General features: G+C 31.6%; 4 protein-coding genes across 6 annotated transcripts in view; 1 reads left to right on the forward strand and 3 right to left on the reverse strand.

Moving 5' to 3' along the window:
• Positions 1-12156, forward strand: part of LOC140044541 (argininosuccinate lyase-like) — a 34236-nt gene that overhangs the window by 466 nt on the left and 21614 nt on the right. The gene's annotated exons all lie outside the window — the stretch shown is intronic.
• LOC140044550 (uncharacterized) lies at positions 2778-4860 on the reverse strand. Of its 3 annotated transcripts, none has more exons than XM_072089112.1 (3): positions 4449-4860; positions 3225-3568; positions 2778-3026 (listed from the first exon to the last, which is right to left on the reverse strand). In XM_072089112.1, the coding sequence occupies exons 1-3, from the start codon at positions 4457-4459 to the stop codon at positions 2794-2796; spliced, it is 588 nt and encodes a 195-aa protein (XP_071945213.1). In that variant the 5' UTR covers positions 4460-4860; the 3' UTR covers positions 2778-2793. The 3 variants fall into 3 exon arrangements, with proteins under 3 accessions (XP_071945213.1, XP_071945212.1, XP_071945214.1); XM_072089113.1 differs by having other exon boundaries at positions 2872-3009; positions 4449-4750; XM_072089111.1 differs by having other exon boundaries at positions 2778-3568; positions 4449-4855.
• LOC140043251 (uncharacterized) lies at positions 6517-7592 on the reverse strand. Its single transcript, XM_072087754.1, has one exon. It carries the CDS (start codon positions 7590-7592, stop codon positions 6573-6575), a length of 1020 nt encoding a protein of 339 aa, XP_071943855.1. The 3' UTR covers positions 6517-6572.
• On the reverse strand, positions 9484-10861 carry LOC140043367 (uncharacterized). The gene is made up of 2 exons (XM_072087868.1): positions 10840-10861; positions 9484-10402 (listed from the first exon to the last, which is right to left on the reverse strand). The coding sequence occupies exons 1-2, from the start codon at positions 10848-10850 to the stop codon at positions 9499-9501; spliced, it is 915 nt and encodes a 304-aa protein (XP_071943969.1). The 5' UTR covers positions 10851-10861; the 3' UTR covers positions 9484-9498.

Here is a 12156-nt window from a genome sequence, read left to right on the forward strand (position 1 = left end):
AAATATGCATATTATGGAAATATGTAAAATCATAACACAGATTATAATAATAATATTTGATATTTAGTGTACAGGAACATCTATCCTTCTTTATGCCGCATAGAGTAGGAAACCTGAGAATGAACAAAATCCATCAGGATCACTTGAGTAATAGTTATTAGTCCAGTCAAAAATCACCCTCACCATGGTATAAGAACGTACCCTAATAAAATTTCATCCGTAGGTTCTACGTATATAGGTAATAACATTTCTTGATGTTGCGTCTTGCAAAACTTGGGATTTTACGAGAAAATTAGACTTTTATACCCAATTTATAACCGCCTCATGTCGTATTATTGTATACAGCGAATGCGACGAAGCGTGACTGAAATTACGAGACGCCGTTAGCGCCCGTTGAAAAATGCATTAACAAAGCTAAAAACCTACAAAGACTAATAGTTTATACAATGATTTAAATATAGTTTACAATAAATTGTATAATAAAATACATAACATATAGAGAAAACTCAAATATAAACTAAAATATTTACAGATATGTGTTTAAAAATGTACAAATCAAAATGGCCTTCCATAAAATAAAGTGCGCCCTCACGAGTCATACTTTTATCGGACTTGTGTGGAATGGTTATACAAGGCATTAATATACGAAACCCGATGCGATTTGTTAGTTATTGCCTCTGCAAGAGGCAGAATATTATATTTTCACAAATATATTTCTATTTTTTATCATGGAAAAAAGGATTGTATATTTAAACACATTACAACCTCCAGTCTACCATCATGATGGATTAAGTGAATTGCGCCGTATTGTATATTTGCTAAAGCGTAATAATGATCTCCTAGTTATCTACCTAGTTTTATTCTGGACATTCTTTTTTTTTACAGCATTACTTGCGTGGATATCACAATGCATTGTATATTCGCGATTATAGTCAATGTTAATTTGAGTAAGAATCATTATTATATGACAGTCCATTTCGCGTATACGATTTAAATGAATAAAGTCGTCTGAAATATTTTCTTATTGGTTATCCGCAACAAAGTTAATCCTTGTGATTGTTAGTTTTGTTTAAGTTTCTTTGAATTGATTCATCCATATCGTATGATGTGTGAGACAATTTCGTCTTTTAGAAAATGTAATCCTGCCACCGAATATTCTTTATGTTCGAGACGTCTGACGGATAACTGTGTTATTCTTTTACGTTTAATTAACTAATCTTCATCTTCACTTTTTGGGACAATAGCCTACATCTTTTAAGTTTAAAACGTCATTTATAAGCAATTGATTAAGCCAACAAATTAAACTACAGTGTTCTTCCAAGCTTTATAAATATTATTCAAATTCATTAAAATGCGTCGGACTCGGCGGAAAACAATATTTGAAATAAATGCATATAAAAAGTTTTTTGTGGACTTTACTTTCTCGTCCCAAGTTAGAACTTTCAGGTCAGGCCGTGGAGGTGAACCAATCGTTTATGACATGCTTTTGTGTATAAAATGTCCAATAATAATTATCATTGTAGGACTACTCTCCACCAAAAAAACTTTATATTAGAATGTATTTATTACGTCACGTCTTAAAAAAAGGAGAATTGGGAAATACAGTATGTTGTCGTTTCTCGCGAATCTTACATCACACTCCCACATCTCACTCTCTTTTATTTAGTGAAATGTGAATGGTGGAAAAACGGGAAAATACGTTAACTTTAGAAAACTTTGAATTCTGGAAGACGACTTCGAACTTAAAGAATCGTCATGAATGACGTTTATTGGCTCAAACTTCACACATCGGTACGATGTGGAGGCCAGACGGATTCAGAGAGGATCAAACCGGCAACTCCTCCTCATTGGCAGTGGGGGAAGTGGTTGGTGGCGGCGGGTGAAAAGGGAAAATGAAAAATGTTGATTTAGACGAATCCCGACCAGCCCCTTTGATACCCTCTAAATAATTGTAGGAAAGTGAAAGGCCTACTTGAGGTAGTATCTTTCGTATAGGCCTACGCGTAATTGATTATCCTTAAATGATTGGTTCTTACTCTAATTAAGATTATAATCGCGAATGGCAGTTCAAAATATGCAATGCATTGTGATATCCACGCAAGGAATGCTGTGGAAACAAAAATGTCCAAAATAAAACCAGCAGAACTAGGAAATCATTACGCTCCAGCAGATATACAAATATACACTTTATCCATCATGATGGTATACTGGAGGTTGTAATGTGTTTAAATATATACAATCCTTTTTTCCATGATAAAAAATATAAATAAATTTGTGAAAATAAAATATTCTGCCTCTTGCGCAAAAAAAGGCAATAACTAATAAACCGCATCGGGTTTCGTACATTTATGCCTTGTATAACCATTCATATACAAGTCCGATAAAAGTATGACTTGTGAGGGCGCACTTTATTTTATGGAAGGCCATTTTGATTTGTACATTTTTAAACACATATCTGTAAATATTTTAGTTTATATTTAAGTTTTCTCTATATGTTATGTATTTTATTATACAATTTATTGTAAACTATATTTAAATCATTGTATAAACTATTAGTTTTGTAGGTTTTTAGCTTTGTTAATGCATTTTTCAACGGGCGCTAACGGCGTCTCGTAATTTCAGTCACGCTTCGTCGCATTCGCTGTACACAATAATACGACATGAGGTGGTTATAAATTAGGTATAAAAGTCTAATTTTCTCGTAAAATCCCAAGTTTTGCAAGACGCAACATCAAGAAATGTTAATACCTATATACATAGAACCTACGGGTGAAATTTTATTAGGGTACGTTCTTATACCATGGTGAGGGTGATTTTTGACTGGACTATATAGGTTGTACTAATTGGTTCAGTCCATACTTCATCACCTGATACTAGATCAAGTACCACCATTGTGCTTGCAGAACTATACAAACTCTCATTACTTGTTCTTGTGGATACTTGCACAATATCATTTTTCATGACTTTTGTTGCAATTGGACGATTACTACCATCTTTCCTTGATGTCACCTGGAATACATAAACACCTGGAATTGTACAAACAAATTTGCCCGTTTCATTGTTGTAGTCATTTCCCACGTTTGTAATTATTGTGTCGTACATTAATAGACCGGTAACGCGACCTGGGTTGAATTTAAAAACTGCTGTAAAAGCAGATTTCTGCCGACTAGCCTGTTCACCTTTTTCTCCCTTTATATTATTTACACCTGGTAGCCCAATGATACCTTGAGGTCCAGTTGGTCCCATTTTACCAGGAATTCCACGTAACCCTATGCTTCCTCCATCTCCCTTTTCTCCTTTAAGGCCTTGTAGTCCTTTCATTCCTTGTGCTCCTTTCATTCCTTGTGCTCCTTTCATTCCTTGTTCTCCATGTATTCCTTGTTCTCCTTTCACTCCATTTACTCCTTGTGGCCCTGATGCACCTGAATTGCCATTATGTCCTGGAACACCAGGAATCCCAGGTGTACAACAGCTATTACAAGCTCCAGAGTTGACAGTTTGAGCTGCTGACTTGGTTGTTTGGATGACAACAAGTAGTTTTATTGCAGTTATAAGAAACATGTTTAATCTAAAAATTCAATAAAATTTATACAATACAATACAATTTCTTTTTTTATTATAAATCATATCAAGATTATTCTAACTGCAGTTATTGCTGCCTAAATGTTATTACGGTGACTGTAATAATGTAAAGCTCTTTCCACACTATCAAACTTTATGTGTCAAATATGTGAAGTGCACATATATGGAGGACATTATGATGGGAACATCACACTAGTTTGCTAAATAACTGCATAATAATAATAAACAGAGTAAGTAGCCAATCTCATGCGTCTGAAACTATTAAACTGGATAATTGTATGCACCGAGAAATCTTGGTGTCAAACCATGTGACTTGTACGTGTTTGCCCAGACGGTGTTTCAAGCTCAAATAGTATATGTATGAAATGCCATATGTGCCAAAATATTTATCGTTTTACTAATATTAAGTCAAAACTCCGTCTAGAACCCAGACTAGCAGTACATATAAACAAAACATATAAATAAAAAATAACAAAAACTAAGAAATATTTCATGATTTCAATCATCTCTATTTACATTTATTCTTTATCAATTTGTCCATTTTATTGTTGGAAAGTAATATTACTTAAACAAATTTTTAACAGTATTTATTGGTTTAGTCATTAATGCACTCCATTGTTTGCAAACAAATACAATTTGTTTACAAAATATTTATATTAAACTATACTAATAACTATATATTTTAAAAATAAACAACTTGCAAGATTCTTGCAATAATAATAATAATATGGATGCATTTAGGATGCTATTGGACAAATTCATATCATCTGATGTCCATATTTTAGAAGTTGGTACTGTACAGTACTGTACAACACTTGTATCATTCGAACTAGGGCTCACAGAATAGTCAGTGTATAAAAACTCACCCAAGATGCATAACTATTCGTTGTATTTTCTGTTGATCAGTAAATTTAGATGTTTCTCTTTCGTCGTCTACTGTTTCGTAATAACACAACTTTGTCTTTTCACACTATTTATATAAAGTCTGATCTCAAGGAAACATACAGTAAAATTATATTGAAAAAAATATTTTCTCCTTTTTAATTGGCTGTTATATTGTTGCCAGAAAAATGCCATATTTTCTGTAGTACAGCTGTTTTATGTAATTTAATTTGTAATGATTTGGACCGGATGATAAAAAGCTGTATTTTTTAAAGTAAAACACAATAAGATTAAAGTTTGATTTAGAATAACAGAAGTTTGTTTTTGAACTTTTACATATTATTAGATTAGAGGTTGTATTAAATCATCTTCCATTGTACTATTGTAGGAGTTAAAAGAAAGAGGAAGGGACAAACACTCAGACTTCACCTTCTGTGATCTTTTGTAAAATATGTAAAATATCAAAATTAAATGTAGTTGAAAGAACATATTGAGAAATTATTTTCAGTGGCACTGGCAGCTATACAAAATTTTGTAAATAGGGGTTGGGGGAGGGAGAAATGGTGAAATGAAGGGCTGAACTTAATTTGATATCCTATCCTACTGTATCCTGACAACTTGCGAAATGTGGGAGCTGGGCCCCTTCTTGGATCCATCCCCGACTTTTTCTTAGTATTTTATTTATCACAAATCATCAACAACAATTGTATCCGCTTCTATTTATGGGGCCCATACATTAGCTAAGCCATATGGTGTAAGATAAGCATAGTAACTTAATTTTAAAATATATAAAATATTATTAATAAGTATAATAATTTTTTAAATAGTAGTAATATATTATAAACAGTTTGAATTTTCACTAAAATGTTATAATTTTTGTTATAAAAGTAAAAATGGCTATTATAAGAAATTATCGCTCATTGCAGTATCATCAAAAGTGTAGAAATAATAAAACAATATACTTTAAAATATGAAATATATATACAGTATGACCACAAAATAAAAATAAGCTTTCTAGTGATATTGAATCCAACGCTAATCACTAGACACTTTACGTTTTTCTCTGTCTCCACCCAGGTGTACAAATGGGTACCTGGAAAGGTCAAGACACAACTTGATTAAGAGCTGATTAAGAGCTGCATTATGGGAGTATGTTTTCATACCTGTTTGATCCAAAATTGACCGGGGTATGTACAGCGCTTAGAGGTTTCACAACAATAGGCCCTTTATAAGTCCAGGTGTTATTAACAAAATACATAAGATGACAATAATAATGATGACAACTATTTTATATTACTAAAATTAGAAGTTTATCTAAACTAATCATAACTTTTTAAATAAGAAATATTAGTATAAAATACCTAATGCTATAGAACACAAAACGGCATCTGACAATAAATGAATGAATTAATTAAATATGTGTAAAATTCAACTGTTAATTTAGTGCACGTTTGCCTGTCATACATGAAGCAACTAAATCATAAACTTCAATAGAAAATGTTCTTCTTTGTTTAAAAGTGTACTGTATATTGCTCCAAAGGCAATCATATCCCAGCATTCAATGGACTCTTAAGAATAACATTTTACTGAAAATCAATAAAACATTAAAAAAACTTTATCTTACTCAGTAGTATGTTTATTACATTTAACCTTATAAAGGCAAAAATTAAAATGATATCAACTTTACTTAATTCAGTTCCACTTCATAGCAAAAAAAGAAGCACAAATGGAAAAAATGTAAATAATCACATAAAGTACAGTATCATCAACATCATGTGTTTTCTGCGCCATTTTAGGAAAATTAAAGTTTCATCTATTCAAAAATGTACATTTGCCAGTTATATTAAATTTTATTTGAATATATTCAAAATTATTTTTTATTATTATTTATTATTATAGTGCATTTACTTATTGAAATATAAATAAAATGTTTTTCTACAAAATACAATATTGTTTGGTAAAACTTAAAAACTATTAAAAAAAGAATTAGTGTACAAAGTATTTTTTAGGTCATTTGAATTTAAAGCAAAATAATATGTTATTACATTTTAGACATTTGTTAATCAGTTTATTACAGTAGTTTGTCTGATTATCTGCATAATATTACTTTATGCTGCATAAAGCAAAAAGCCTGAGAATGAGCAATGTCCATAGCTAGAACTATAGTAATAGTTAGAGGTTGTACTATATGGCTGAGTCCATACTTGATCACCTGATACTAGATCAAGTACCACCATTGTGCTTGCTGAAGTATAATTATTTCCATCTGAACTTGTTGTTATTTGACCACTTTCATTTTTCATGATTCTTGTTGAAACTGCTTGACCATTGGTACCATCCTTCCTTGATGCCGTCTGGAATACATAAACACCTGGAATTACACAGACAAACTTGCCTGTTTCTTTGTTGTAATGATTTCCAACATTTGTAATTATTGTGTCATACTTCATTGGGATAACGGCATGACGACCTGGGGATGATGTAAAAATTGCTGTAAAGGCAGATTTCTTCTGAATAGCTTGTTTACCTTTTTCTCCTTTTATACCATTTTCACCTGGTAATCCAATGAGGCCTTGATTTCCTTTTTGTCCTCTTATCCCATCTAAGCCATTCCTTCCATTATCTCCTTTTATTCCTTCTTCTCCTTTCATTCCCTTTTCTCCTTTTATACCATTTGTACCTGGTAGCCCAATGATGCCTTCAGGTCCTTTTGCTCCTAATTTACCAGGAATCCCATCTAATCCTTTGCTTCCATCATCTCCTTTAATTCCTTGTTCTCCTTTTATTCCTTGGTCTCCTTTCATTCCCTCTTCTCCTTTTGTACCATTTGTACCTGGTAGCCCAATGATGCCTTGTGATCCCATTGGTCCTAATTTACCAGGAATCCCATCTAATCCTTTGCTTCCATCATCTCCTTTGCTTCCATCATCTCCTTTCATTCCCTGTTCTCCTTTCACTCCTTGTTCTCCATTCATTCCTTCTTCTCCTTTCATTCCTTCTTCTCCTTTTGTACCATTTGTACCTGGTAGCCCAATGATGCCTTGTGATCCCATTGGTCCTAATTTACCAGGAATCCCATCTAATCCTTTGCTTCCATCATCTCCTTTCATTCCTTGTTCTCCTTTCATTCCTTGTTCTCCATTCATTCCTTGTTCTCCATTCATTCCTTGTTCTCCTTTCATTCCTTGTTCTCCTTTCAATCCATATTTTCCATTTATTCCTTGTTCTCCTTTCACTCCATTCATTCCTTGTGGCCCTGACACACCTGGATTACCATGATTTCCTGGAATGCCAGGAATCCCAGGTGTACAACAGCTCTTACAAGCTTCAGTATCGGTTTGTGCTGCTGATTTCACGATGTGAATGACAAGAAGTTGTACAGAAATTCTGAACAACATGTTTGGAAATCTGAAATCCAATCAAATTATAATTCTTAAAATCAGAAATAAAGATCCTGGTTTTTAAATCATGAATATTCTCGACATATATGCACAACAACTTTTTGTATAGAGCTTCACAGGAGTTTATCAATTTTAGATAGGCCAATGAGATAGGGGAAAGTGTTACATTGAAATGTGCTTATAAATATACTACTGTAAGTGTAAAAGAAAAAAAAAAGTAATTTTATGCTCTAAATACAAATTACAAAATTTAAATTCCAAGTCATCTCTACTTCAAAGCATTCAATAGTTTAAATAACCTTTGCTACAGTACTGTACAATTTTTATACAAACAAATTGAATAGCACCCAAATGTATGTATTGTTGCTTGCTACAGTACTATGACAATTTGAATCAGAGCTCATAGTCATAGTAATATTTAATGTTTAATAAAACTAGAAGTTTTCTAAACTAATCACAACCCTAAGAAATATTTATTATAAAATAAACTTACCCAGAATGCATGATAGTTTGTAGAATATCTTGTATTTGTTGTTGATCAGTAAAACTAGATGTTTCTCTTTTTATCTACTGATGTAAAATGAAACACCTTGTCTTTTTTCTCTATTTATATCAAATCCATTTTATCAAAATGGAAGCAAGTAATTGACTAGTAAATTATACTGGAGTTTGTAATTCAAAAGAAAGTTTCTTGTTTTGTGGACCCAAGTTTAAAAGTCACATTTAGTAGCTGTTTTGTATAAATAAATTTAGTGAAGAATCCCAGAATATCTGGTAATAAATGTCTATGTTTGACATTAAAAGTACATAACATAATTTGTTGGTATTTTAATTGCAATTTGATTTAAAGATGTTTTGGTTTTTAAAAATCTTTTGAACTTTCTCATATAATTTACCTTTTCAAATGACAGGTTTTAAGTCATTAAATATGACAATTCACAATAAATCTAGTATTATTTAATAAACAAACTCAGAAATGAAAATAAGTAGAGTAGTTTAAATCTTTTGTACTGTACAGTAGTATGCTCTCCTGACTGTATTGAGGCAAGACCAGCACATGAAATCTATCTCAGCATGCAATTAAAGACTTATTAAACATAATGTTTTTAATGCAGTTGAATGAAACATTGAGAAAATACCTTTTCTTACTCAGTAGTTTTTTATTTATTACATGTAACTGTATAAAGACTTTTAATTGATATGAACTTTACATAATTCACTTCAAAGCATTTTGGCTAAGCCATGTAAAGTACACTAACTTTATGCTCTAAAATCACATGTTTGTACTGTATACTGCATTGAATTCTAAAAATATGTTTTGTTTTCAACAAACATATCATAAATAAAAAATAAACCAATGTGCAATATTGTTCGATTAAAATGAAATTTAAAACTTAAAATTTGAAAGTGGTATAGTAGCTTGCTGAATTATTTTGCTTATTTTTATTTACAATTATTAAAAGTAAATTGGATCTGTGTTTTCAAATTAATACATTATATAAGATATTACAGCATTACATAGCATTTAAAGCATTGTGATATAATATTACAGTATACTTTGTTACTTCATTCAATTTTAGACATTTCTAAATCAGTTTATAACAGTTTGTCTGATTATCTGCATAATATTACTTTATGCTGCATAAAGCAAAAAGCCTGAGAATGAGCAATGTCCATAGCTAGAACTATAGTAATAGTTAGAGGTTGTACTATATGGCTGAGTCCATACTTCATCACCTGATATCAGATCAAGAACCACCATTGTGCTTGCAGAATCATTATAATCGCTCTCTGAAATTGTTGTTATTTGAAAACTTCCATTTTTCATGATTTTTGTTGAAACTGATTGACTATTGCCATTACTCTTCCTCGATGTCACCTGGAATACATAAACACCTGGAATTGCACAGACAAACTTGCCTGTATTTTTGTTGTAATGATTTCCAACATTTGTAATTATTGAGTTATACTTCATTGGGCTAACGGCATGACGACCTGGGGATGATGTAAAAATTGCTGTAAAGGCAGATTTCTTCTGACTAGCTTGTTTACCTTTTTCTCCTTTTATACCATTTGCACCTGGTAGTCCAGTTAGGCCTTGATTTCCTTTTGGTCCTCTTATCCCATCTAAGCCATTCCTTCCATTATCTCCTTTTATTCCTTGTGTTCCTTTCATTCCTTTTTCTCCCTTTACACCATTTCTACCTGGTAGCCCAATGATGCCTTGTGATCCCATTGGTCCTAATTTCCCAGGAATTCCATCTAATCCTTTGCTTCCATCATCTCCTTTCATTCCTTGTTCTCCTTTTATTCCTTGTTCTCCTTTGCTTCCATCATTTCCTTTCATTCCTTGTTCACCTTTCACTCCATTCATTCCTTGTGGCCCTGACACACCTGTATTACCATGATTTCCTGGAATGCCAGGAATCCCAGGTGTACAACAGCTATTACAAGCTTCAGTATCTGTTTGTGCTGCTGATTTTACGATGTGAATGACAACAAGTTGTACAGCAATTGTAAAAAACATGTTGGAAAATCTGAAATTCAATAAAATTATAATCCCTAAATATCAGAAACAAAGATCCTGGTTTTTAAATCATGGGTGTCATGAATATATATGCACAACAAATTTTTGTATAGGGGGGTGGGGAAGTGTTAGATTTAACTGAGCTTATAAATATACTACTGTAAAAGAAAAAAAGAAGTAATTTTATGCTCTAAATACAAATTACAAAATTTAAATTCCAAGTCATCTCTACTTCAAAACATTCTGTAGTTGAAATATTCTTTGCTACAGTACTGTACAATTTGTATACAAAAAAATGGAATAGCACCCAAAACATGTATTGTTGCTTGCTACAGTACTATGACAATTTGAATCAGAGCTCATAGTAATATTTGATATTTAATAAAACTGGAAGTTTATCTGAACTAATCACAACCTTAAGAAATATTTATTATAAAATAAACTTACCCAGAATGCATGATAGTTTGTAGAATATCTTGTATTTTTTTTTGATCAGTAAAACTAGATGTTTCTCTTTCATCTACTGATGTAAAATGAAACACCTTGTCTTTTTTCTCTATTTATATCAAATCCATTATGTCAAAATGGAAGCAAGTAATTGACTAGTAAATTATACTGGCGTTTGTAAATCAAAAGAAAGTTTTTATTTTGTGGACCCAAGTTTAAAAGTCCCATTTAGTAGCTGTTTTGTATAAATAAATTTATGGAAGAATCCCAGTATATCTGGTAATAAATGTCTGTATGTTTGGTATTAAAAGAACATACCATTCATAATTTATTGGATTTATTTAGGTGAAGTTATTTCATTTAAAAAAAAATATTCTGAACCTTCTCATCACAGGTTTTAAGTCATTAAATATGACAATGCACAATAAATCTACTATTATTTAACAAAATCAGAAATGAGAACAAGTAGAGTAGTTTAAATCTGTTGTACTGTATTAGCCTCATGCTCTGACTCCATAACATATATTGAGGCCAGACTAGCACATGGAATCTATCCCAGCATGCATTGAATGACTCTTGAACACGTTTGTAATGTAGTTTAATGAAACATCGAAAAATTATACAGTAGTACGTGTAGTAGTATTTTATTTATTACATTAAAGAACTAAAGACATTTTAAAATGATATAAACATTATATATTTTCTCAAACACAAAAATTAATGTGTGTAATTACTATGTGTAGTATCATCATCATCAAGTATTAACTTGTATTTTGGCCATTTGAATAAGAGACCTGTAAACATGGAGAATTTCCAAAGAATAAGCTTGGTGTGTGCTGAAAAGCACAAACTTTGGTTTTAATGTTTCAGTATTTTCGTATTGAATTTGTCCATTTTTGTTCTTTGTTTAAAGAATCTAAATTCAAACTCATTCTTTTAAAAATACCATGCTACACAGTTTAAATTCAAGGGGAAACACATATCTACAGACGGTGCGTGTTCAGACTGTTATTGAAAAAATGAATGCAATGTGTGGAACGACGTGTGGTGTATCAATCTTTTAGTGCTGTTTAGAAAAATACAGTACAATCATTACAAAAAAAAGTTAACTAAAATTTTTGGGTGGTTTTTTTTCAGGTTTTTTCGCAAGACCATAAGATTCAATTGGAATGCGTAAGAGTTTCAGACAGGTCTGAAAATAAGCACAGTAACTTTTTTATAACTAACCATTATTTTTAAATCTACCTGATGTCGTGGTTCCGAACAAATAAAGAGGAGAATACACTTGGTTTCGTTCCTTCAGTCCGATTTATTAGT

Source organism: Antedon mediterranea, chromosome 3 (assembly GCF_964355755.1).
Source record: "Antedon mediterranea chromosome 3, ecAntMedi1.1, whole genome shotgun sequence".
In the NCBI taxonomy this organism is placed as follows: Eukaryota; Metazoa; Echinodermata; class Crinoidea; order Comatulida; family Antedonidae; genus Antedon; species Antedon mediterranea.